Source organism: Boleophthalmus pectinirostris, unplaced genomic scaffold (assembly GCF_026225935.1).
Source record: "Boleophthalmus pectinirostris isolate CB_2022bp ecotype Guang Dong unplaced genomic scaffold, ASM2622593v1 HiC_scaffold_20, whole genome shotgun sequence".
Taxonomy (NCBI): domain Eukaryota; kingdom Metazoa; phylum Chordata; class Actinopteri; order Gobiiformes; family Gobiidae; genus Boleophthalmus; species Boleophthalmus pectinirostris.
In genome coordinates, this window is record NW_026571153.1 from 16,508,321 (window position 1) to 16,534,567 (window position 26,247).

General features: G+C 38.7%; 2 protein-coding genes across 2 annotated transcripts in view; both read right to left on the bottom strand.

The window, feature by feature from the left end:
- LOC110159324 (ADAMTS-like protein 1) overlaps positions 1 to 15,761 on the bottom strand; it is a 136,371-nt gene extending 120,610 nt beyond the window's left edge. The window contains 1 exon segment of the mRNA XM_055156845.1: positions 15,602 to 15,761. Within this exon segment, the coding sequence (XP_055012820.1) occupies positions 15,602 to 15,658 (57 nt within the window). The 5' untranslated portion in view covers positions 15,659 to 15,761.
- Positions 15,762 to 24,143: 8,382 nt separating this feature from the next.
- dennd4c (DENN/MADD domain containing 4C) overlaps positions 24,144 to 26,247 on the bottom strand; it is a 36,024-nt gene continuing 33,920 nt past the window's right edge. The window contains exon 13 of the mRNA XM_055156826.1: positions 24,144 to 24,226. Within this exon, the coding sequence (XP_055012801.1) occupies positions 24,144 to 24,226 (83 nt within the window). The remainder of the gene's footprint in view (positions 24,227 to 26,247) is intronic.

Genomic DNA, 26,247 nt, shown 5'->3' on the forward strand with positions numbered 1-26,247 from the left:
TTATCTGTTTGTCTGTCACCACTGATCTTAAATGACACCGGTATACAGTGCCATAGATAATATCAGTTATACCATAGGTGACTTTTTAGGCCACCTGGTCACCACAGTCTCAGCTATTCCAACTACAGCCAAATCTCTCTTAGCTGTAGATAACACAAAAAGCTTCTTATTTTAAAAGCAACCAACCAGTGAAGACACAGTGACATGCTCAATGTCAAATGTGCACTTTTCCAGGTCATACTTGCCAAATAGTTATGGAGCTGCATACCTGTCATCAAGGAGCGAGAGAAGGAGGTGGCGGGGGAGGGGGAAGGCGTTGAGAGGATTCATACCAGCAGGACGACAGATTGGAACAAGCTAGGCCCAGCATGCGAGAGACAGGGGCTCATCGGCCAATCACATCAAAGCTGGAGCGGATGATGTCACCAGGCGTAGGTATGCCGAAACAAATTCCACAGCGGCACTTCAAATACAACAGGGTGGTTTCAGTGAGCCCAAAAACACGGACCACAGGATGCGTTTTTTTCCCATACAGATAATTATGTTGTAAAAGAAGAATATCGATCACTGCGCGACATGCAAAAGGACAAGAAAGCGCAGGAACATAAAATCCTAAAGGGTCATTCGGAGTTGAGAGGAAAGTTCACTAAAAGTTCACACCTGCCACAAGAAAAGGCTCAGTTTTGTCTGAGGCTTTGAAGATATAATTTAAGATTTGCAGAACAAAGGAGACAGGTCACTTGCTGCAATTGTATATGGGCAAATCATGGCTTTTCTGACTATTTTAATCTGTCTCAAGCCTGGAACAGGTAAAAGCATGAACAATGGGAACAAGACTAGATGAACTTTGACCTTACTCAGTATATGGGACTGGTTTAGTTTTTAGGTAAGTGTAATGTCATCATGTTAGAGACTACAAATAACTTAACTCTGGAATTAGAATTGCATTAAATTAAAAGCAAAGGTGCCATTTTGGAAAATTTGTTAAAATAGGTGCATCTAAATCCTAAATTTTGACATTAAGAGGTATAACATCTGATACATATTTTGACACCACAATGATTAAAAAATATTAATAGACAAAAGGATCTATGAAGCTTTTTTTTTTTTTTTTAGACCAAACTACTGGAGTTTCTTAAATATTGCCATGTTGTCTTAAACTTGTTCAATTATGACCTATTGGTGTGATTTTTTTCTTTCTTAATTATATATATATATATATATATATATATATATAATATATATATATATATATATATATATATATTATATATATATATATATATATTTTTTTTTTTTTTTTTTTTTTTTTTTTTTCAATCATTCTGCTTATCCACTGTGAAAACACGTGTAAACTAACAGTTAAAAAATAAAATAAAATTCAATACTGTGTTGCAGATCAGGTAATTCAATCTATTTTTCAAAAAAAAAAACTGTTTCGTACCAAGTCATGATAAATCTCCTATAAAAGGTCCAGCACATATTTCACATAATGTAATCCAGACCACACATGTCTCGTATGGTAGCCCCAGTGTCACAGCTCACAGTTTTAATGCGTGGGCCAGGGCTAAATCCAGAGAGCTGCTGCCTGGGAAATAGGAAAGCAGATGAAGTTTTGGCTTCGACTTTTACATCGTACAGACAAATCACTAGACTGTATCTCACATGTTATCTCACATTAACTAGAGAGATATTTAGTTAATTTAGGAAATCGCTTATTACGGTTTCTTACAATATTTGTCATTCAAAAAGGGCTTATACTTAGTCACTATATTTACATACACACAGAACTCAGAGGGCCTCAGTTATCTATGTATGCACTAAATTGTAAACAGAAAAATAGATTGTAAACAGAAAAATATTATATTATGTCTGTCACAAAACTGATGTAAATTTGAGTATTTAGCGAGTACTGCTAAAGTCTCTGCTGCTATGGGCCACGGAATTGTTGAAATTTTGTTGCAAATTAATGGTTGCTCTTACCTCTGAATATTTTTGCATATTGTTGGGATTAAATGAGCATCTGACAGGGACGGGGACTGAAGGTTAACCAGCTTAATCCACGTTCATATGTGCATGAACACGTGCACACCTGTGGCACTGAAGCGATGCAGGGAGGACCATTATACCTCATCCAGGATCTCTGTACGATCCACGCTGACTGGACCATGAAGGCTCCACTTTAGGACATGGGGCAGACAGGTGAAAGCCCACTTTGATGGAAAGCTGCTGTGGAACATTTCGGTTCAGTGGAGGATTGTGGGAGTCAGAGCCAAAGTGTAAAGATCTTATATTTTATTACCACTGTTTGAAAAAAGAAACATGTTATTGTGTTGTCTGTCTTTGTGTTTTTTAAGCATTTAAAATCAATATCAAATGTTCACAAACTGCAGCAGTTATCCTGTCTAAAAATCAGTCTCTCCAGCGTACAATCATATCACACAGTTTTTTGCTCTCATAGTTGTAATAAATCTGGCAGCACTCGCTAAACAACTTCATGTGCATTTCCTCTGCTTCAGATTTTGTGCATGTTGGCAAAACTGAGCTGCGTCTTCTTTAGCATCTCTGTGAGAAATGCGCTTGATAAATAAGGCCCAGAGTGCGCTAAGCAACTGATTTTACTTGTCAACTTATCTGCTCTCCAGTAAAAATAAACACAGAGCAGCTCCGGTACTTTCTCTTAACACAGAGTACCAAAACTATGAATCAACACAAGATAGTCCACGATGGAGGGACTGTAGTTTGTCATCACCGCTGATCCAAAATGAGGGATTACACATTCAAACACATGTCTAATATCTCCCTAGCTGTTAGTTACATTGCAGTTGAATGCCTCTCTTGTCTGCTCTGGTGTGATTGGACTGCACTGTTACACACAGCAGGGGTCCAAGTATGTACGGACTTCCCCAGATGTGTTATTGGCATGAAGGAGATTTGAACCACTACAACCAAACTTAGTTCCCTTGTTTACATACATTCTGGAAAATCAGTTTAAATTGGACTAGGCCAGATAATCCGTTTTTCTGACATGCTTGTGAACATAGTGCTTAAAAACCTCCACTACATTAGCCAAACTATATTTACATATTCAGTTTAGTGAATATGTTTATTGTTGGTTTATTATTCTGAGCACCATTACTGAGGAATCTGCTTCTGAGGAGGCCTGGTCTAACCCAAACAGCTCCTCTTTTGTTAGCTTGCGTTTCGTGTGTTTAGCCGTGGCTTGAGACATGTGACCACGAGGGGAGCAGATGTGAGCACCCTAGGGAGCATCGTTAGCTCTACAAACAGCCTCTGCAGCCAGCCGTGGAGACCCTGCCAGACCCCTGCTACATGCACCCACACTCAATGCCCTTCTGCACAGCCTGCTGTCTATGGGTAAGCACAGGGTAATGATGAGTTACACTGACTCTGCTGTATTTATTTACATTGTCAATGAATTGAGCAACATCTTGATTAATACATTTTGGCAATTTTGGCTTCTACACTTATTACAACATTTGTTATCAGAATTTTACATTTTAAACAGTGCATATTGCATTTAGTGCATTCAGAAATCTGTGTTACATGTCTCTGTGTGAAGGATAAAGGAAAAAATAATTATTTAAATCATCATTTAAATCGTACTTATACAATTATTTGCTCTGCACTGAATAAAATGATGACAATAAATAGATGAAAGAGGGTTTGTGATGCCGCAGAAATAACCTTGAGAAACTTCCAATCACCTGTGCATGCACATTGAATGCATTCATCTTCGTCTTGATTACTGCTCAAAATGATTATAAAAATGTATAATAATGTATACTGTAAAGCATGTATAATAATAATCATAATTGTGCAGACCTATATGCATATTTATTTCTTTTTTATCAATACTGTATTGTTTGTGAATACAAGCATCGTATTGTCCGGCACAAACAATGACTAAAAATCAATCCCATGTTATCAGTTAAAAGCAGTGATTGACTATATATATACAGTATAGTTGATTTTCACCAGCTACTGTCTTTATTTGGGCCCATTCTTCCAGTGCTGTTGGGGCGAGCTGTCAGAGTGAAAGAGTGCAGTGCTGCAGTGCACGACTCATCTCAGATCTTGAAACAGAATGTTGGTCTGGGCTGTAGAGCGTTATGTGCAGGCTTTAGCTATTCCATATTATATACACTATAAACATCTATTACAGTTTCCCAAGCCCAGGGTCAGAGATGTCCATTACTGGCCTTTGAATCTTCTTTCAGTTTTTCCAAGAAACCTTGTAGAGGATGCTTTATTTCTCACTGATGGTTTTCTTCTGCATATCTGGAGCTTGGCCTTTTGGTTTGGGAGCATGCTTCATGTAACTGTTCCTCTCTCACCCCATCAATACTGCTTTCCTCCATGACGCCCCTGTGTCAGTCTGCGTCCACTTAATTTCTGGTTAAGTTAAATCCATGTCTGTATCACACAATAAATTTTCCCTTTGTGTATGTGAATGTAGCATTATCTCTCCATCAGCAGCTGTGGTGAAGTTTTTCTACATTTGATGAATGCCTTCCTTGTATTTATTAGTTTAATGTGTGACTCTGAATAAAACTGGTATTAATTATGCTAGCCACATCAAAGTGAGCTTATAGCTCTTATGCATCTCAATGCAACTATTTGCAGATGGCACAGTGTACTCTAATGTTACAGCATTCCCATCCAGTCTGGAGGGATTCTCAGGGTGCTCCTGACCAGGATCCTGTTTGATGATATAGAAAAAGCTCCACTCTACTGTAAGGGAGTCATCGACTGTTCTCTGTCAGCACTGGAGGATGGAGATACAGACAACAATATGAATGTAGCTATGATATGATATCAATTATCATTATTATTGTAAATAAACATCACTAGGAGTCAAGTTAGACCTAGTCTGGCATCATATTATACTAAAAGGCACAAAAAAAAAAAAAAGTTATTCAACAATTAAATTTTTACAGGTTATGCATCAACACTGTGTACTAGCATTAGTACTATCTTTTCCTGCACCACTTAGTCTATGACCTTCGTGTACCAATTTTGTTTTCAAACTTTTGTTTAATTTGTAGAATTAACATTTCCTACTGTCCTCTCTTCCAAAACCTGGCAAGGGCAAACATTTCCCTCTGCTCGCCTTTTAATTAACAAGAACCAATTTGGGACCAGAGTGCTCCCTGTTGTTCCTGCCAAAACGACTGGCCACTATTCTTAAACCTGACCCTTTCAAGGCCAGGCCAAGATAACCGGGATACACCACCCTAAGCCGAAGCGGCGACTGCACAGCTTTAGTCTGAGCATTTTTGAATTCATTTGTGTGAGAAATGTGGAGGCCAGATGATGTGCAGGCAAAGGCTCTGGAACACACAACGGGATAAAACAGCAGCGCTCAATCACGCTGATGGGGACAGGATGCCAGAGGCTTTCAAGCTCGCCAGTGACAAATAAACTGTGTGATGAAGGAACAAATATGGTCTTATGAGGCCAAACAGGAAGTAGGGGATATAAGGGGGGAAAGTGGCCACCTGGAAAATCACAAATGATCAGATATTAGGGACCTGGTAGATATCGAAGCAAGAACAGATCAATTGGACTGTAGAATACTGCATCTGCTGAAATGTTGCCATCTACTGGTTGTTTTTCATCCATGCTTACAAATTATAATTCACGCCCAGAGTAAACTTAAATATAGGGTACAGCAGCAAGTTTTCGTAACATACAGTTGATCAGTGTTCCTCACAGGAGGTGCCACTACTAATTGCATGTCTTCTATGTTCTGTAAGAATTTGGTATAAAATTAAAAGTGCACTACGTAACTTTTATGGCCTGCCACTTTTATGTCTCCGTGGAGATTCTTTTGCTATGCCTTGAACGTTAGACAGCATAGGCATTAAACTGCTATTTCTCTGAGGAAAACCAGATAACATAAGCACGTTAAAAGTCAGATCTGTGGGGAGGCATTAAAGCTGACACTAAGAATTGATGTCTTTCAGGGTATTATTGCAGCAACAACAAAACACCTGTAATTGAATAAATATAAGATGGAGAATTTGAATGCCGTACTGTGGAACATCCCTGGCAAAGCAGTTACACCTCAACAGACAAGTTGGTACTAGAAAAGTTACACAGTGCATCTTTAATACAGGGGTGGTTTTAATCTCAATTTATCCAGGATTAGAAAAGATACAGGCAATACTTTGTCTAGTGCCTACCTGTTGTTACAGTTACATTTTTGACATTGTTGCTCAAATAGTTAAAATTCCAAAGTATGCTGCTGTCTCAAGAGCTGAATGGAAGATATTTTGGTTGGGTTTTAGATCATGACACTGAACTAACCCCTGTCCCAATCCCCTTATGCTATGACAAACTAAATGCAGTCTTCTATTTAAAGGTGCACCGCTTAACTTTTCTGGTGGAGGGTCCGCAACCTGCTTGTCTTTATGGAGATGTTATTGCTTTGATTTAAAAGTTCCACAGTATGGCATTAAACAAGCAAATGACACTACCTGGCAAAGTTACAGGGTAGATCTGGGGAGAGGCGACCCCACTCACAGTAAGAATACATGTCTTTTAATGTATTTTTGAGCACAAACACACCCATAATTGTGTAAATGCAAGGTACATACTGTAAGTCTAATGCCGTACTGTGGAACATTCAAGGCAACACACTAACATCGGCATAGAAACAAGCAGACGGTGGACCCATTACTAAAAAAGTTAGTTTCTTTGGAGATGTGATTGCTTTGCCTAAACAGCTCTACCTTACATTTATTAAATTACAATTGGTTTAAAGTCTTAAAAATACCTAGAAAAACAGGTATTCTGATTGTGAGCGTGGCTGCCTCTCCGCAGATCTGACCTGTAACTTGTCCTGGTTTGGTCTTCATGATGATAGAAACATTTAGACATAGACTGATTTATTGATCCACAAGGAAAATATTTAATACTATACTAACTATTTAATACCATACTGTGAAACATTCCAGACAAAGCAATAACATCTCCATGGAGAAAAACGTTTAATGGACCCTCCACCAGAAAAGTTACACTCTGCACCTTTAATGGACCTGAATAACTCCGATCAAACTGATGTCTGCGACCCTCCCACATACACTGAATAATTTGGAGCGAGTTACCCTTTAATAAAAATAAATGTTGCATGTGGCATATTAAAAGAATTACCATTTCAAAGCAGCACAAATCCCCTAAAACTCATTATGCATTGCGATACTGAGGCTTGAATAACACGGTCTTTTGCAAACACATTAAGGAAACATGAATCCAAAAAGCTATGCCGATTACTGGCAGTACTAGCTTTGAGCGTTCAGTCCCAGCATGTTATGAGAGCTCCACATTAAGTGATTGAAAAGCAAAACAACACTATTAAGTTTCACAAGATCTGGACGAGTGAGACCGGGCTGGTTTATTCATTAATTCCCGATGTTAACTTGAAAATGAGATTGCGAAAGTGCAATGAAACAGTGTGCCAAGTCAGGTTTTGTCAAAGTGTCATTCACCACCATTAGATGACAGACTATCTCAAAGGATACACAGCCAAATTTTGTTTTATAAATTATAGGAAATTCATTTTTGGATCTGATTTTGGTCTAAGATTCAACAACTGGCATTGGTTTTTCATAACATGTTGAGTTATTATATTCTTGTACGACTTTGTAACACTGGGCCTGTCTGGAGTTTCTTGCCTTGGCCTCTGGAGTATATGAAGCTACTTCCTTTTTCCTTACTGGCGTGTTCACTTTTGAATGCCTGCTTTCTGGAGGTCATCAGATTGAAACAGCAGCATCCCCCAGTCACACCACCTGAGGAATGCTAGGAGATTTCCAAGCGAAAAGTGAAAGATTTCGTGGGTACCTTGGCTATTTATAACAACAAATTTTGCCTTTGGATTCACAGTTACATTGCGCACACACTTCCACTTCCAAGCGAGTCTCAGCCGGCATATTAGGGCCAGATGGGAACAATGAGATGAGTATGGAGTTTTTTTGCAGTAACTGAAAACATTTGGTCTTGTTAACGCACTCCAAAAACTTGCTCCATCCATCCATCACTGGCCAGATGTTTTGTGAAGCTTGTTTCTTTACTTCTCAAATGGGACCCCTTCTGATGAAAACATTTCCAATTTCACTACAAAGGGACTGCTGGGCTTTAATTGTACTGATGGCAGTTTTTATGATCAAGTCCTGAAGCTACAAAGAATGAAATAACAATCTGTACTCAAGTCTTCATATAAATTTTTAGACCTGTTGAGTTATAAAGAGCAAATGTTTTACTACTTATTTTTTTATTCTACAACGTCTAATTATATTTGGTTATACTTCTACTACTGCTATTGCTACTACAGGCTACTACCACAAATTTATGATTACGTATTATGCTTATACTTGATACTGGGGATGGGACAAGATCCAATTTCCACAAGACGAGATGAGTTATGAGAAAGGTCTACGAGAACGAGACAAGACGAGACTTTAACATCATGTCTAGTATATAAATTTCATGATTCTGTTTCCAATTTTGGCCCCACAATTTTTTATTTACTTCATTTAATATTTTTGTTTCCATTCTAGGACTGTTTTTTGGTACAGTTAGAAATATTACTCATATAAACAATCTCACAAGATCATTTTTCTCATGTGTGCACAATCTTTTAGCAATTTTGTCTTGGGAGATCTTGTGGCACGACATCTTGTGCCTAGCCAGGCTGGCGCCACCTAGTGTCTCCGCTCAATTTCATTTCTCTCCAGCGACTAGGTCAGGAATCAGAATACACTAGACGGTTTGCAAGAACCCCAGAAGTGTGAGTCCAGGCATCAGCCAATCAGCAAAGAGTCATACATTCTGTGTTGGCAACAATTCCCGAGATCGAGGATTTAAAGCCGGAACAAAGAGAAGGTTTGGTGAATTTCATCAAGGGGAAAGATGTTATTGCCCTTCTTACTAATCTTCTTTTCTAATCTAAATCTTCTCTGGGAAAAGCTTAATATTCCAGTTTGCACTGTTAGCGATGGATTACATATGTCACGACCAAATAGCAGCGATGGGTTAAATTTAAAAAAGTACCTGCCTACCATCGAGCGAACAAATCCTAATGCTGCGAGGTCAGACAGTTTCCACTAAGTGAAACTGTCTGATGAATCAGTCTATCTTGTACCATCCCTAAAAGATACTTTAGTGATAACACATTATATTATTGAGTACAACAGCAGTTTGTTTACAATTACAGAAGCTGGTGGTTCAAATCCCACTCTTGACCAACACACAGGTTGTTGTGTAGTTGGGCAAGACACTCAACCTGCCTCATGATATGAATCTGTGAAATGTATATTGATTAGGAGTTTCTTGGTGTGATTTGATTTCCCATTACAGGTAGAAAAGGGGTATAGCTATTAAAGCACTATCAACTGTGTTACTTTACAAGTATTATCCACCTATTAGGCCTGTCTCACTACTACTACTACTAGGACTACTACAACTACTAGAACTACTACGACTACTGCGACTACTACTACTACTACTACTACTACTACTGCTACTACTGCTGCTACTACTACTATGTACTTCAGGCTATTGTTTCTACTACATCCCTTATCACAAAGTCAAGTACATTCTATCCCAAAATACATAACTTACAATTTAATCTCCTTGAAACAGGGACCGTTTATTAGGACATGTGGCTATTGACGGATGATCACTTGGGACTGTTTGCACGATGTGACCCCACTTAATCCTGCCGTCTGACCCCAGAGCCGCCCCTATACGCCGAAGACTCCAACGCACTTTGATCACCGCGATTTCTGAAGGACCATTTCCTTGACAAAACATCAAAATCTAATGCTTTTCTAGGCCTGTTTCCTTTCCAGTAGAGTAATTAAAGGCAAAGCATGGGCTGCATTTGCTGTGGAATTGTCTGGGAGCTGACTACACACATGCCAATTAGTCCACATTATTCATCATCTATTCCCAAACGTGGAGAACATGACGACTGCTTGCAAATGTTTGGCTGTCAAACTCACTTCAGTTGCTCTATTAAGTGTATAAATCAAGCTTTGATGTTCACTGATAATGCTTTTAAAGGCTTACCGATAATTTATTTACGGCCCAATTTTATCCCAAATCCAAACAGATTCAGCATGTAGCAATTTTGTGCACTATAAAAACACCAAAACATTCCAAAATGGAGGTGAGGGCCAAAAAAGGATTCAATAAAAGCATGTAAAAGGATTAGGTCTGCTCACTAGTCTTAGCAGGTGTCAAATCATTACTCACACTAAACATTCAAAGAGCTTTTTTTTTCAGCCTGCAAAGGGCAATGCCACCTCTAAATCCTCATCTGTTAAAAGTGAGGTTTTGGCATAGCGGGGCAATTCCGCTGTAAGACTCAGCTAGTTTTAAACAGAAATTGAAATTATAAGTGCTTAAAAATTGTGGATCTTTTAAACATTGACTGAATATGAAATGCAGTAATACAAAAAGCACAAAGACTAACTGGTGTGTGTGTTCAGATTGCTGTTGGATTCATTCTGAGGTCTTTGGAGAAATTGAACAAAACAACATCATTAACATCAAATTATTGGTTTTGGTAGAGTTTTTTTCCATGTAGAGAGGTAAGAGCTTTGTGGTGCAGTGGTTGAATGCTTTCCCTGTACTCCACAGTGGCACGAATTTCACTAGTTGTGTGTTTTGGGGTGTACCAAGATACCAATGTTAATACCACCAAGTATATGTGAACTGAGACACACTGTACAGCAAAACAGATGAATTTTGTTATTAGGGCAATGTTTGAATACATTTTGCCATTCATCCAAGTAAGTAGGTTCTTCAGTTCTCTTTGGTAAAGGACTGGCTTATATAGTTGTACAAATCTTGAAACAAATACACCCCAACAACTTAAAGGGCCCATATTACACTATTTTCCAGAGGTGGGACCAAGTTGTCGTTTTGCAGGTCTCAAGTAAGTCTCAAGTCTTTGACCTCAAGTCCAAGTCGAGTCCCAAGTCAAATACAAGCAAGTCCAAGTCGAGTCTCGGGTCACTGGCCCATAAATCCAAGTGAAGTCCAAGTCATCTGCTTTGAGCTTCAAGTCATTTCAAGTTTTTAAACCAAAGTACCAGATTTTTTGCAATTTATATGACTTTTAAGATAAATTGTACTCATAAAGTATTTATACATGAGTATTTATGAGTATGTAAGAAATTATAATTTTTCCTTTTTAAATTTCTTGACAAGATCTTAGTGTGAATCATTACAGTCAGAATAGAAGAAATTCAGATTTAAAAGTGTTTCTCAAGTGTTCTCAAGTCACAGGCTTCAAGTCTGAGTCAAGTCCCAAGTCATTCACCTTCAAGTCCAAGTCAAGTCCCAAGTCTTAATCCACTTTATCAAGTCAAGTCTCAAGTCCTAAAAATAGTGACTCAAGTCTGACTCGAGTCCAAGTCACAACTTGTAAGTCCCCACCTCTAGTATTTTTTGCTCTATGTTATGATGTTTCCTCATCCCAGACATGACTAGGAGTTGCGTTTTCTTTCATTCACACATGTTTAACAAACACACAGTTCTTCTCTCAAATGAAAGACAGTCTGTTCCACCTTGTGATGTCATGTGGTATTACATGAAGTGCTCCACTGTGTTTATAAAATCTATACATCTTCACTAGAATCATAGGATAATTTCAAATCTGGAATTGCCAGTCTCTGCTGAACTAAACGTAAAAGGTAGCTGTTAACTTGAAAAGTACCTCTTCATAACATCACAGTGTGGAAGAGCATTTTGAGCTTTGGAGATGTAGACAGACTAATAATAAAGTGTTACTCAGTCCTGTGTGAATGAAACAAAACAGAATTTCAGGTATGTTTTTGAGGAGCTAACAATATTATAACATGACTAAAAGCTCACAGGAGTCAATTTTGTGTAATACAGGACCTTTAAACCAGTTGACAGAGGGATTACAGAGACATCTATTTTTATGCTCATTTAAAATACCTGTCTGTGTCATTTTGTCACCCCCAAACTATTCCATTTATTTCCATGGGATGTTGATGACGTCAGCTGCGAAGTATTAATAGAGTCTCATTCTTTGCTGAATTTGACCCAAGAGCTGAGATGAAAAGGAAAAGGCCAGTTCACAGCAGAAACAAGGAGAACTCAGCCTGCAGTTCACTGTGGGGAGTGACAGGAGGTCTACTGCTGACTCCACGGCAGAAGGGAACGCCTGTCAAGGAGCTGGCAGCTGGTTTTGTCGTCTTTCAAGTGGCAGATGCAAGACAACTAAAAGAACAATTGATACTTTGCAGCTGATCCACTATCCACCTTCCACTATTGCTGGGGGTGTGACGCTAACTGTAGACACTGCTCTGTCTGACGCTCTGTTACTTAAGTTAGACTTCAATCTGAGCTTTGTTTTGGCACAATCTGACCAGAAAGAGCTGAATTAACTGGAACTACAACAGGTGAGCTGATAATATTACAAGCTAATATTAGAACAGTTTTTCAGATAGTCGCTCTCCCTTTTTGTTAAAAGTCAAACTCTATAAACAGGACCATGGAGGCTTATCTTGATCAGAGGCACTTGAAAATGTGCTGTTTATATCCATTTTGTATTTTTTCTTGGGTTTCAGACTATTTTGAACCTTTTTTTGGCAGTGATTGCTGATGTGCGCATTGTGCCACCATGGTAACTAGTACCATTCTGTCATAGTCATACATACAGAACCCCTACAGCATGGTGTCACTACAACGTATCAATACTGGGGAAAAACGCAAATGCTAAATATATTAATTATCTTTGGTCAAAACTAAGTAAAACACAACATAGGGCTGTGCAATATGGTTAACAGTCGAATCATGATCTATGTGATTATATGTTTTTTGGTCAGACTGTCAGATTCTCACTTTAAGGCAGGTCTATGCTAGCCTGATTCATCAGACGGTTTTACTTAGAATTCATTCACTTGACAGTTGGTGGGTACTTTTTTTATTTAACCAATCGCTGCTATTTGGTCGTGACTTATGTAATGCGCTGCTAACGGGTCTAACTGGTATATTAAGCTTTTCCCAAATCCAGTAGGAAGAAGGGCAATAACGTCTTTCCTCTTGATAAAATTCACCAAACATTCTCTTTAAATCCTCTATCTTGGGAATCGTTGCCAACACAGATGACTCTTCGCTGACTGGTTGGTGCCTGAACTCGCACTTCTGGGGTTTTTGCAAAACGTCTAGTGCATTCTGATTCCTGACCTAGTCGCTGGAGAGAAATTAAATTGAGCAGAGGCACTAGGTGGCGCCAGCCTGGCTAGGTCTATGCTAAAACACAAACAATTTTGCCCATGCACTGCAATTGGTCAACCTCCCTAAGGCTCTAAGTGAGTGACAGGTGGAAATAACCAATCGTAGTGAAGTATGAACACTCAGAAAATGCAAATTTATTTACCATTTAAAGGAATTATAAAGACAGTAGCTTAACATTAAAATACAATCAGAATAATGATCTGGCTCAAAGAAAATCATGACATTTGTACTAAGGCATATCACTCACCTCTAGTGCAATAGCTTTACTGATATCATTACACAAGGGCCACAGCGGAGACCACCCAACAATATCGATCTGCCTACTGCATAAATGTATATAACTGAACTTTTACACCTTTATAACATGACATTACTTATTACTACATCCTGCATTTTTAGTCTTCTCAAACAACAAATCATACATGGTTCCAAGTGTAGTATTTTACAAAATTTGCAATTATTTTAATATATTTTTGATGACTGTTATTATTCAAGAATGGGATCAGCAAAAAGAGTAAAAAGAAATAGAAATAGTTCTCTTATTTTAGTCTGTGTAATCCTTAAGTAACACTATTTAATAACATCTTTTAATAGATCAGTTTTGTCGCCCATAGAGGGTAGTAAGCTGCCAAGAAGTTCTAATAGTTAATGACCGCAATATATTTAAACAGGAGCTGTTAGCAGGTTATTCTCCAGGGACAGCAGATGAAAAGTAGTCGTTTAGGCTAATTCTGATGCATTTACAGCGATGTTTATTCATGTTTATTGTCCCCGTTAAATAGACTAAAAAATAAAACAAATCTAAATGACTAATTTACGATCACTCTTCATTTATTTCCTATTGTTTGAAAAGGCAGTTTATCCATGGCACTTAAATAGGTCTTTCTTTTGACAGTGAACCAGATAGCTCGAAGCCAGACCACAGATTTACACATCCACTAAAAAAAATGACACTTCAAATTGTTGTTTTAGGTCCTTTGTATTTTGAGTTACACCTTACGCCGCGAGTGATGCTTACAACAGTGCAATAACAATGGAGCATTAATGAAAGACATGGTACAGGAGTCTATGGTTGTTCAAAGAGCAGCTTTCAAACATCTTCAAAGCCAGTGCCCAGATGGATGACCCAGAGCTAACACACACACACATACTCACACTCTCACACACACACACACACTCACACACACACAGGGCAAAAAGTCCCGGGACACTAGCCTAGAAATCGTCCCTAACCTTTCAGGTCCTCCGTCACTGCCGTATACTAATTACAGTTCAGCTCGCCGGAGTGTCTACAAGCCCAATCACCTTGAAGTGCCCCATTAGCACCTGCTGTAGTCATTTACACATGCTGACATCCCACCTTGTTGTTTAACCTTATATTAGTTTCCAGGACAGTATATTTAACTCTGCGCAACAAGGCAGGAAGGATGCTGCTAAGCTACAAAGAGACAGGGGAATATGGCGAAAAAGCTGACCAAGCTGTTTTTCAAAGTAGGGGCAATAAAATGGTGAAATATTGAGCCTGTTTGAAAGATGACATCATAATTAATACAAGGAATCAATAGTGTCAGTTTCCAAGTCTGATATTTCAGAGTCTAATACATTCATACTTATGGTGATGACCAGATTTTCGAAAGTAAAAACTAGGATGTACCCAAGTTGTGGTAGTTGGTAAGAAAATTGTGAAAAGAGTGCATAATTAATAAAATTATTAGACACTCAGTCCAGTTTCAACTCACTTTTCTGTTTTTTTGTTGTTGTTGGATATCAAATTGGTTAAAACTAGGAGCAACTAGGATCAATTCTTGTATAAAACTAGGACAAGTCATTGGTTTTGTGTAAATCTGCTGGGGCAGGGGACACAGGGTTCAAAACTGGGACTGTCCCAGGTAAATAGGGACGTCTGGTCAGCCTATTCATAGTTTAATACCTTTTAGGTAAAAGCTATAGATAACTTGGTAATGATTAATGTTTTGTTTTTCTGATTTAAGTATCAGAATATACAGGGTGGTACTAAATTTTGTGTCAGTCAGCCTCTGTTACATTGAGTTTCAAGTTCAGCAGACATAGCCTAATTTGTAATAAGTGCGCGCAAGACACGTGTCACTTAGGCTACAGAAACAATAACACAATAAACAATAACCTACACTCCATCTTTTTTCCATTTTTAGACGCAGGAAAAGAGCACAAGCAACAGGTGTCTCGTTACTGTCCCAATAAATAGCCCAATTAAAGCCACGACTGCACGCTCATCCGCAGTGAACAGGCTCAGATTTGTGAATGAAAAACCGCGTCTTACCTTCACCCGGACCGTGAGAAGGAGCAGCCCGAGCGTCCACAGCCAGCCTCCTGTCATCTCTGGCGCTCAGTGGAAGAGTGTAGATCCACGAGTGCGTGTAGTAGGCTTCCCTGTCGTCAGTTTCCCGCTGAGTAGCTCTGTGTCACCGCGGCGTGCTCCAGTCTCTCCTCTCCGTCTGTCTGCAGCTAATGCGCGAGGAGAGAAAGCACAGGGGATCCAAGCGCTGCTGCGAGAGACGACATGACACTCCACGACCGCTTCCAGATATTTTGTTCCACCAGCAAACACGTTGCTGCTAAATTTATGTTTGCATACCAGGCGTGCGTCAGGAAAGGGGGCTCACCCACCTTACATTCTTAAAGAAACACTGTCCAGCGGAGTTTACACGCGCTCCACGTACGTCGCGCATCTAAACACGTGCGTAATGGCATTCTGGCACTGGACGTGAGGACAGTTAACAGTGCACGGTATAATTAGCGTTAGCAAAAAAATGGTTTGTTATTTAGGTCAAAGAGTCATACTCTTACATAACACAGGACTGGTGGTATGCAGACAGATCTGAAGACTAAAACACTGCCAATATCATTGATGAAAATACAAATAAACAAATACATAGGCTTCTAACCAAAATGAGTGGCCATGATTTGTGAAAAATTTATTTTGACCCAATCAGAGACAAGAACAGAGCTTGCTCCAATTTTACCGCTCTATAAAAGGTTACGTGGCATGACAATATATGTCAAAAAGCACAGGAATCTGAAAATTAAACAGGCCAAGGGAAATAATCTACTCAGTATTTACTACAGGGTATCCAACGAAAAATACAACAGTGTGAGTTTCTACTAAAATGTCATAAACTTTGCCTGACACTGCCAAATTTAAGGCATCTAAGGTCAAGAGGAGTTTTATCTGACCAAAGCTTGAGAATTTAAGACACAGTGGACTGAGCCATTTAAAGTCTTGGCTTTGGCCGGCATTATTGAAGCGCACTGTTATTGCAGATTTACCTCAACAAGGCCCATGTCATTCCAACAGGCTCCAATGAAAACAGCTAAGCAGGGTCTGTGCTGTGTCTTCTGCCACTTTATGCCACTGGTTTGAAATGAAAGAAAATGGCTGCTTTGTTAGATTCTTTTAAAGGTTCTCAGCATCATATTTGTGGAAAAATATTAGCAGAAAATGACATGCTCCTCAGGTTTAACGCTGCAATTATAGAACCCAGACTGTGTTCACACTTTCACACACACTGCATCAAAAATGGGAGAAAAATGACACTAACCCAGAACGCAACTTGGAATTTCTAGGACTAAAGCAGGACTAGTGTAGCCTGATTCATCAGCCGGTTTCACTTTGTGGAAACGTCTGACCTCGCAGGATTAGAATTCGTTCGCTCGACAAAAGGTGAGTACTTTTTTTTATTTAACCAATCGCTGCTGTTTGGTAGTGATGTATGTAATGCGCTGCTAACAGGGCTAACTGGTATATTAAGCTTTTCCCAAATCCCGTAGGAAGAAGGACAATAACGTCTTTCCCCTTGATAAAATTCACCAAACACTGTCTTTGTTCCAGCTTTAAATCCTCAATCTTGGGAATTGTTGCCAACACTGAATGTATGGCTCTTCGCTGATTGGCTGTTGCCCGATCTCACACTTCTGGGGTTTTTGCGAACCATCTAGTGTATTCCGATTCCTGGCCTAGTCGCTGAAGAGAAATTAAATTGAGCGGAGACACTAGGTGGCACCAGCCTGGCTAGGACTAGAGCTGAACCAAGCCAAATCTACATCAACTGGGGCCAAACCTGGACAAAATTAGGTGAACTCAACAATTTTTATTACTCAAAATTGACTTGTGTGAGCTTTAAACCATGCTATAATGTTGTTACCGTATCAAAAACATACCTGGAGTTGTGTTTTGTTTCATTCACACATGTCTGAGTAACCATTTATTCTGCATTTTCCAAACCAAACGATTTTAGTGAAGTTGTATGGAGTTTAAAAACACAATGGAGCACTTCCTGTATTCCCATATGACATCACAAGGTACAACAGCATTTTCTCAGTCTAAATATGCAAGGTTTGTGTGTTGAACATGTGTGAATCAAACAAAACCAAATCCAAGTATGTTTTTGATAAAGAAATAGCATTATAACATACCGTAGGTCAGAGAATAGTATAATATGGGCTCTTCAATGCAGCAATTTCTATACCAACATTGACAAAATCTCTCAATATATGTCTCATTGGGATTACTCAACAAAATGTCATCTTCCATTAGAGAAATCACAAGTATACCCTTAACTTTAACTTAAGCTCATTAATCTTAACACTAATTGACACCTTCCACTTCATTAGAAAAGGAATGCTATGAATCGTACCATGCTTTCTCCTTTCGTCACATCATTAAACCATATACCATACATTTGGCTTTGAAGGCTCATAGCGCACAATCAGTGGGCATTAGCTAGGCACTTGTCACTTCTGAGACTGTCCAGGAGCGCTAATAATAATGTTTTTAAAGTGTCCTCTGGAGATACCCTCACAATGGTACAGGTATGTTTGGAATGAGCTACCTGAATGGCTGGCTGACACGCAGACTTGAATTCATCTTTATTAACGCACTGGAATGCAAAAGTGTTTATTTCCACAGACGAGAACAAAAATTAACAAGGACCAAAGCGCGGTGCCAGTGATTTACTTTCCATTTCCAAGGTTGAATTTGAAACTGTATAGAAGGTCAAGTATAGTTTCACTGGACCTCAGTATATAAGCTTAAAGGGCCCATATCTATGTTATTATGTTGTTTGCTCATGGAAAACATACCTGGAGTTGTGTTTGGTTTCATTAGCACAGAAATTCTGCATATTTAGGCTCTTCTCAAATCAGAAAACACTTCCTTCCACCTTGTGATGTCGTGATACAGGAAGTGCTCCACTGTGTTTTCAACAATACATCTTCACTAGAATCATTTGGATGATTTCAGCCTTGGAAGTGCCATTTTCTACTGAATTAAAGATAAAAGGTGGTTGTTAACTTGAAAACTATCACTTCATGACACTTCATGAGATCACAAAGACCATTTTGAGCTCTGGAGAGAGATAGACTTATAATAAAGGTTACTCCAGGGGTGTCCAAACTTTTTTCATCAAGGACCACATATCTAAACACAGATGAAGCAGAGGTCTGATCGAGGGCTGTAGACTGATGCTCAGTATAATGAATAATTGAAATATGTGCATTTTTAAACACATTACAATGAGCCATCTGTCTTTAATCATGCCAAGATCCTTAAAACCACACACTAAATATTAAATATGAGCTTTATCAAGGTAGATTTTTAAAAAAAAAACTTGCAGTGGAAAGTAAATTTTTAATTGGTACAAGGTAATTTGGGCCAATTCACCTGGAAGCCTGAAGGCCAAAAATATTGTCTGAGGGTCACATTTGGCCCACGAGCCATAGTTTGGACATGCCTGGGTTAATCAAACATGTGTGAATGAAACAAAACACAACTCCAGGTCTGTTTTGGAGGGTAACAGCATTATAACATGACTTAAAGTTCACAAGAGTCAATTGTCTGAAATATAGGACCTTTAATGCCATGATGGGTGCTTTAAAATCCACTGGTCAATAACACAACTGTAATGGAATAAGATTCAAGCTTACAGCCTATAGTTTGTTTGGGCCCTATTGGATTTTTTATTACTGTGAAATATGAGTTAGATTCAAATTTACCCCTGAACTAGATTTAACTTGTAGCTATTAACATATTTTAGTTGGCAAATTTCCATTTTTATTTCATCTAACCTGTTGCACTGTATAGCATCCATAGTTTTTATGATTCTAAATGACTCGATTAATACAGAGTTTACCCCTGGATTATATGAAGTTTAAGCCTAAATGACTATATGCATCTTTGCAATGCTTCCTGTAATATGTTTTATTTTATTTTTAAACCCAGGTTGCAGGTCAATAAAGCATAACATTATATTTGTCTTAGAAATCACTTTATTGACAGATATATTAAAAAAAATAACCTACTTGAGGACAAATGTATTTCTGGTTTAGAGTAGGGGTTAGGGGTTTTCTGGGTTGTCAAATGAGAGGGAAGCACTAACAGCAGACTTGTAGTTGTTTGAATCCAATGATCATCTGGGCGCTAACTGACACTCTAATAGCCCCCTTTTTAGAGCCACTAACTCTGCTGCCATAACCCGGGCGTCTCAAGTGCAGAGGGGGCCCATATACATACACTGTACTGTACATGTGTCAGTTACAAAGTCAAACATACCCCAGGCGTTTCAGTGCAGCCCTATGAGAGCGCTGGTTGTGTCCCTGCCTTAACTGACACCAAACTTCAGCTGTTTGATCAGTGATATTTGGCCTTTAAGAGTGAAAGCCGGGACTGTCACGTGCGTCCAAAGAGGAAGGCCATGGAATTTGCCACATAACAGCTAAAGCGGTGGTTCGTAAACTGTGGTGACACTGGTGGTGTATACGGCTCGGATTGAATTACCTGAGAAGCTGTGAGTTTGCTGAATTATAGTAAGTACAATTTAGGGGAACTTTTGCAGATATTTACAGGTAAGGACAATTCGCACAAGATTAGAGAGACAGATGACGTTAATAATTATTACAATTTATCAGGAGGCACTTTTGTGGCACTGAGAAGTAAATTTGCCTTAACTTTGATTCCCTTTGAGAGTACGAAGGATTTCTTGGTAACACTTTAGTTCAGGGACCACATATTAAGAGCTAACTAAGTGGTAATTGGTACGTTAATTAACTGTTACTTAGCTATTAGTTGATATTAATTAAACACTTTTCAAATTTCAGTGTGTGTACAAAAACATCTATTGTAATCTCCACTACTTTAATGGGAAGAAAATAGTTATTGGGTTAGTACTTGCAAAATTAGACAGAAATCCATTGAAAGTACTTTATAAATACTAACAAAGATGTAATTAAGCACTTATTATACATTTTACTATTAACTAGCTATTAATATGTGGTCCCTAATCTAAAGTGTTACTGATTTCTTTCAAAGTGACATCTTCTTAGTCCTGGTTGTGTTATTGTTTTTTGTTGAAGTCTTGATGCTTAACTGTCTTAGGCCTGGATAGTTTTACAAGGTTTGACCCAGTCCTGGTTTAATTCTTGTTTAGCCCTGCTTTATATCTTATCCATAGTCCTGTTTTAGTGTTTGTTTAGATCTAATGGTGTTTAGATTCTAACCAAGATCTCTTCTCTCAAATCACAATGTTCTTTTAGCTTTTAAAAGATGATATTCTGAATTGGCGTAAGAAGTAATAGTATCATACAGTGTAAAAGGCAAAGGTAAAAAGTCTTACATGTTAGTTGCAGTTGAACTTTACAGACATTTCTCAACTGTCCTTTATGCCAGTGTGATATTTGGCTCTTAATCCATGTGTGTGCATTGTACGTGATTGGGACTCCGAAGGGTGCTGCTATGACAAAAATGGCTGTCCCAAGAATGCCTGGCTTGCGAAGTGTACAGTAACCTGCCTGTCCATCAGAAGATACGTAACCGCGGTAACAGGGATCTGATTCTGTCAGCCAAGTTAAACTGTGAGGCAATGTCCAATACTCTGCAGCCAAGATGTAAGACATGACTTGTTTTACTTATGAAATGATACTGGTAAAATACTACAGTTTCCAATTGTAGATTTCATTTGCATTTAGAAATCTCCCATAATTAAATGTGATTAAAAGTATGTCATGCTTGAAGTGCTAAAGGTGCACTATGTAACATTTCTGGTACAGGGGCTACAAGTTGCTTGTTTCCATGGAGATGTTATTGTATTTGCTTGCAATGTTCCAAAGTATGGCATTAAACTTATCAGTCGCTATAGAGACAGGCAAAGGATGCCCCATTTCAATTTACACATGAGATCTGTGAAGAGGCATCCCCACTCATAGTCAGAATGGATATTTTTAAAGGTATTTTTGAGCAATAAAAACACCCATAATTGAATAAATGCATCTTATATAAGTTTAATACCATACTGTGGAACATTGCTAGCCAGGCTGGCGCCACCTAGTGCCTCCGCTCAATTTCATTTCTCTCCAGCGACTAGGTCAGGAATCAGAATACACTAGACGGTTTGCAAAAACCCCGGAAATGTGAGTTTGGGCAACAGCCAATCAGCGAAGAGCCATACAGTGTGTGTTTGCAACGATTCTCGAGATCGAGGATTTAAAGTCGGAACAAAGAGAATGTTTGGTGAATTTCATCAAGGGGAAAGATGTTATTGTCCTTCTTCCTACAGGATTTGTGAATAGCTTATTGTACTAGTTAGCCCCGTTAACGAAGCATTGCATACGTCACAACCAAATAGCAGCGACTGGTTAAATAAAAAAAAGTACCCGCCTACCGTCAAGCGAACCAATTCTAATGCTGTGAGCTCAGACGGTTTCTACGAAGTGAAACCAGCAGATGAATTAGACTAGAACATTACAAGCAAAGCAATATCATCTTCATGGTGATGGACCCCCAATGAGAAAGGTTACACAGTCCACCTTTAAAGTATGTTGGATATAGAATACAACTAGGCCATCATTATCTGTACAAGTACTGTTATTACTTACTTATCTTGAACCTCATCTAGAGGGTGCATTACTGATACTAGGCTAGCCTACTATACAACTACTGCAAATATTACTACTGCTTCTAATATACTCATACAAATCCCAAATACTTTCTATCCTCTTTGCCTTCTTGATCAAAAAACATGTTAATTTCCATATCACAAAATATGAAACAAATCAAAACAAGAAGAGTAATTTTGTACTATGAGACAAAGCAATAATGAAAATGATGGCACATGCTTTGAATTATTTACCCCATAAGGTTGAGTCGAAATTAAAGTACTCAAATTTGCATATAAATTGTCTCATCTTTTGTCAACAAACGCATCCCCATTGTCTCTGATCTCCCTGGCCTCCTCATCTTGTATGAATTTCACAGTCGGGTTATAATTAGTCTGACGAAGGCTGTTATCTCAGTACATAACAATTTATGATTCATCTATTTGATTTCCAGGAAGATGCAGATGGTTAATAAGAGGGTCAAGCAACAGAACTGGATCTGTACGCTCTTGCAAGGCTATTCACTGCTGCCAATGCGTGTCCACTATATAGATTTATGCTCTTTGTGCTATTACAGCCCACTCTCTTCTCAGAAAGACCACCTGCGCAGGGATCTAAGTCTGCTTTTGACAGGCTTGCGTGTCCAAGCCGAGGTATAAAGAAAATAAAATGACAGTTTGGGCCGGCTGTCAAATAAACAGCACTCTGGTTCATTCCCGTGTATTCACTCGAGTGGAGCTTTAAGTCTCAATGTCCATTCTGATTGAATAATTGCACCTAAAACGCCAAAGCTGAGACTAGAAATGATAGAAAAGTCCTGCTTCCCACATTATTTTTGGCTCCCCGTAGTGTCACGAATACTTCCAAAACAAAGAGATGGTCTGTGTCAGTGCCCACGCATATAGAGATTGTAACACATGCAGGTCTAGCTCTTTGTAAGTGTGTATTTAAGCAGCTGTACTCTGTAAACAGTCTCCTGGACAAGCATATTTGGTTTTCTCAATTATACTGTCAGTGCTACAACTCGCTTTGGTTGTCAGCAACAGAAAATATATGTTACAGTGGAGAGTGGTGCCAGCGCTAACAGCCGCTGTGCTAATCCCAGTGTGCAGCAGTGAAAATGGAGTGTGACTGTGCTACGAACAAGAACAGGTCAGGAGGGATGCTGAGGGAGTCACACAAGGCCAGAGGTGGAAAAAGTAAAGTGGCCTGCACAAGAAATATGTGAAAACTCTTGCTCACAGAGGGAATATTTTTGATGAAGTAGTGTAAAACTGTGTATAGAAATAGGCAAATTAAGATTAAATACGTCTTTTTCAATGAATGCCTCTCAGTCAATCTCTATGAAGACAAACACGGGGCCCATTCAGGACAAGTTAAATCTGTACATATGTATAACTGCAAGATAGACAAGATTAATGCCCTGTGTTGAAACATTCCAGACAAAGCAATAACATCATAGAGACAAGCAAGGGGCAGACCCCTCACCAGAAAAGTAAACAGCATTTAACTTTTTGAATTTAAGCAATATGAAACTAATATGAAATGAAGATAATGAAATTTGTCTTCTCTCATTAGTTGATATGAAAACCACTACTGAAAACTATTGTCAGGGGGAGTGTCCTTGGAAGCACAGTGACCTTTTTGTACATGTTTACCCCTATAGCTCCTTTCCTCACTTGATCCTCTCTCTGCAGGACATGAGCGGGGTTATCTCGGATGTCTTAACTAATGAGCCACAACCATTATGTGTGGATTACATCTAACAGGTGCGCTCCACTTAACAACAATTTGGGCCTCAAAGCTTTAAAGCCAGCGGTCCCCTTTGCTTCCCAGAGCCACGCGGGGCCTTGTTTATTGAAGACTGAAGTAATGGTTATTTCAAGCGGGTGGCCATTGACTTGTTAAGATGTAATTCATTTGAGCATGCGTGACCTCTACAGCAGCTCCGGGGGTGGCTTGAGGCTGGGAACAATAATAATAGTGCCAAATTTGGCAGTGAAACAGAGCTCCAAAGGAACTGCAAGAATAACCAGCTGTTAATATGGCTCTATATGGGCGCTTAAAGAAAGAGAACATAATGGCCCTCTGTATCAAAATTTCAAAATAGTTTAACCTAGAGATCTCATTATCTGGGTTGTAATAGTACATTTGGTAGCTATCTATTTTCATTGTTGAATTGCATTAACTGTAGCTGGACTGCAGCAGAGGGTATGTGCTGGCTTCAGTGTTGGCGGGTTTCTGCTAGTGTCTATTGCCATAGTGTGGAACATTCTAAGCAAAGAAATAAGATCTGTATGGAGACTAGCAGGTGCTGTACCAGAAAAGTTACAGAAAGCACCTTTAACTTGTCCTGTTCACCCCTCAGACTGGAAAAAAAAGTTACAAAATAATAAAAGACAGATCAGTTTACCATATAAATGGGATAAAATAGTCCATTAATTAAATTGTAAAAAATAACTCATACCATTCAGCCAAAACATTGTGACTACTGAGACAGGTGTGGAAAACTACACAGATCACCTGAGCAACTGACAGGGCTCAACATCTCAAAAATTGCAGCTTGTGTCTTTCATCTATTATAAAGTGGACCAAAGAAGGAATAGTGAGCAGGTGATGCTACAGTGATTGGAAATTAGGCAAATTGTCAGAATGTTATGGCTCGAACTTATTAGTGCGTGAAAGTTTCATTTTAAATCCCACTATAGAAACCTAGAACTAATATCTCAAGTCCCAATGTCCCTTTAGAGCTGTACATTGTCATCTGAAAAGCCTTTCTGTGAACATGACGTCCCATGATTTGAATGTGTATGAGTGAACTAGAGCATATCAGTGACCAAAGACATGTCATTTTCTTTTCCCTCATGTTTATTAGAAAGAGAACAGCTAAACTCGGCCACCATCTCTCTGTCTGTCCACACTCTTTCTCTGCCTGTGTGCGAGCCACAGGTGTGGCTCTTTCCCAGTAGAAGCCACTGCAGGTATCTGTTACATGGAGGATCCTGCCTTGGCATGTGGCCCACTGAGTTAACTGCATCAAGGTACAATAGCAGCAGTACTGTAATACTTTCTTAGATTATTTTAGTTTATTTATAAAGAAATAAATATATAAAACACATATTTAGAAATAAATATTTTTATACACTTCAAGTAAAGCACAACTTAAATGGTTTACTTAGTTTACATACTTTTTAGGATAGGGTTCTACATGTGTTTTTGCTTATTATTGTAAACAGGATGAATGGTTGTAGGGCAGTTACGTTTACAGGTATGCAGATATCATAAACTGTTATATACAGACAGTATATACATACATATATAACTAAACAATCCAATACAGTACTACAACATTTATAAGTATGGCCTGAATACAGTTTGAGAAAGTTCTAACTCCATCTAGTGGCCCACATGTGAAACTTCTAGATTTTTCTTTCAAGCCTTTTGCTTTTCCAAGCCTCAATGTTTTCAATATCCTTCTCACACGTTTCAGTTGATCATTATTTGTAAAAGTCTCAGCATGAAATAATCAGAATTGATGGATGATCAACATCAAGTGACAGCATACATATAAAAATAAATTTCCTTTTGTGGATTGTTTTTGAAAGGGTTCTTGTTTGACCATGAACCCCTGGGCTATGTTTGTAAAAGACATACTATTACATTCACGCAACCAAAGAGTTGGTCTGTTGTCACAGAATCATGTCAACAGTAATTCTTCATAGGTTATAAATCTACTAACCAAGCCTAGATATGGTTCTGGTCCAAATAGTCCATTTGCATGCACACTCTATCAGCATATTTGACTCTCAAATTAAACTTTACTCACTCCAAAGTTCCTTAAACTAGAACCACAGACAGACAGACAATGAAGATGATGAAGATTAACATATTCAGCATATTCAGGTACATGGTACGTGTGGATCAATGAGGTGATTATCAGATAAACTTTGGTTTCATTACATCATATTAAGATGATGACATGGACCATTTAAGTGTGATCAAACCAAAGTCCACTGAAATATCATGTGTGGAACCTTAGAC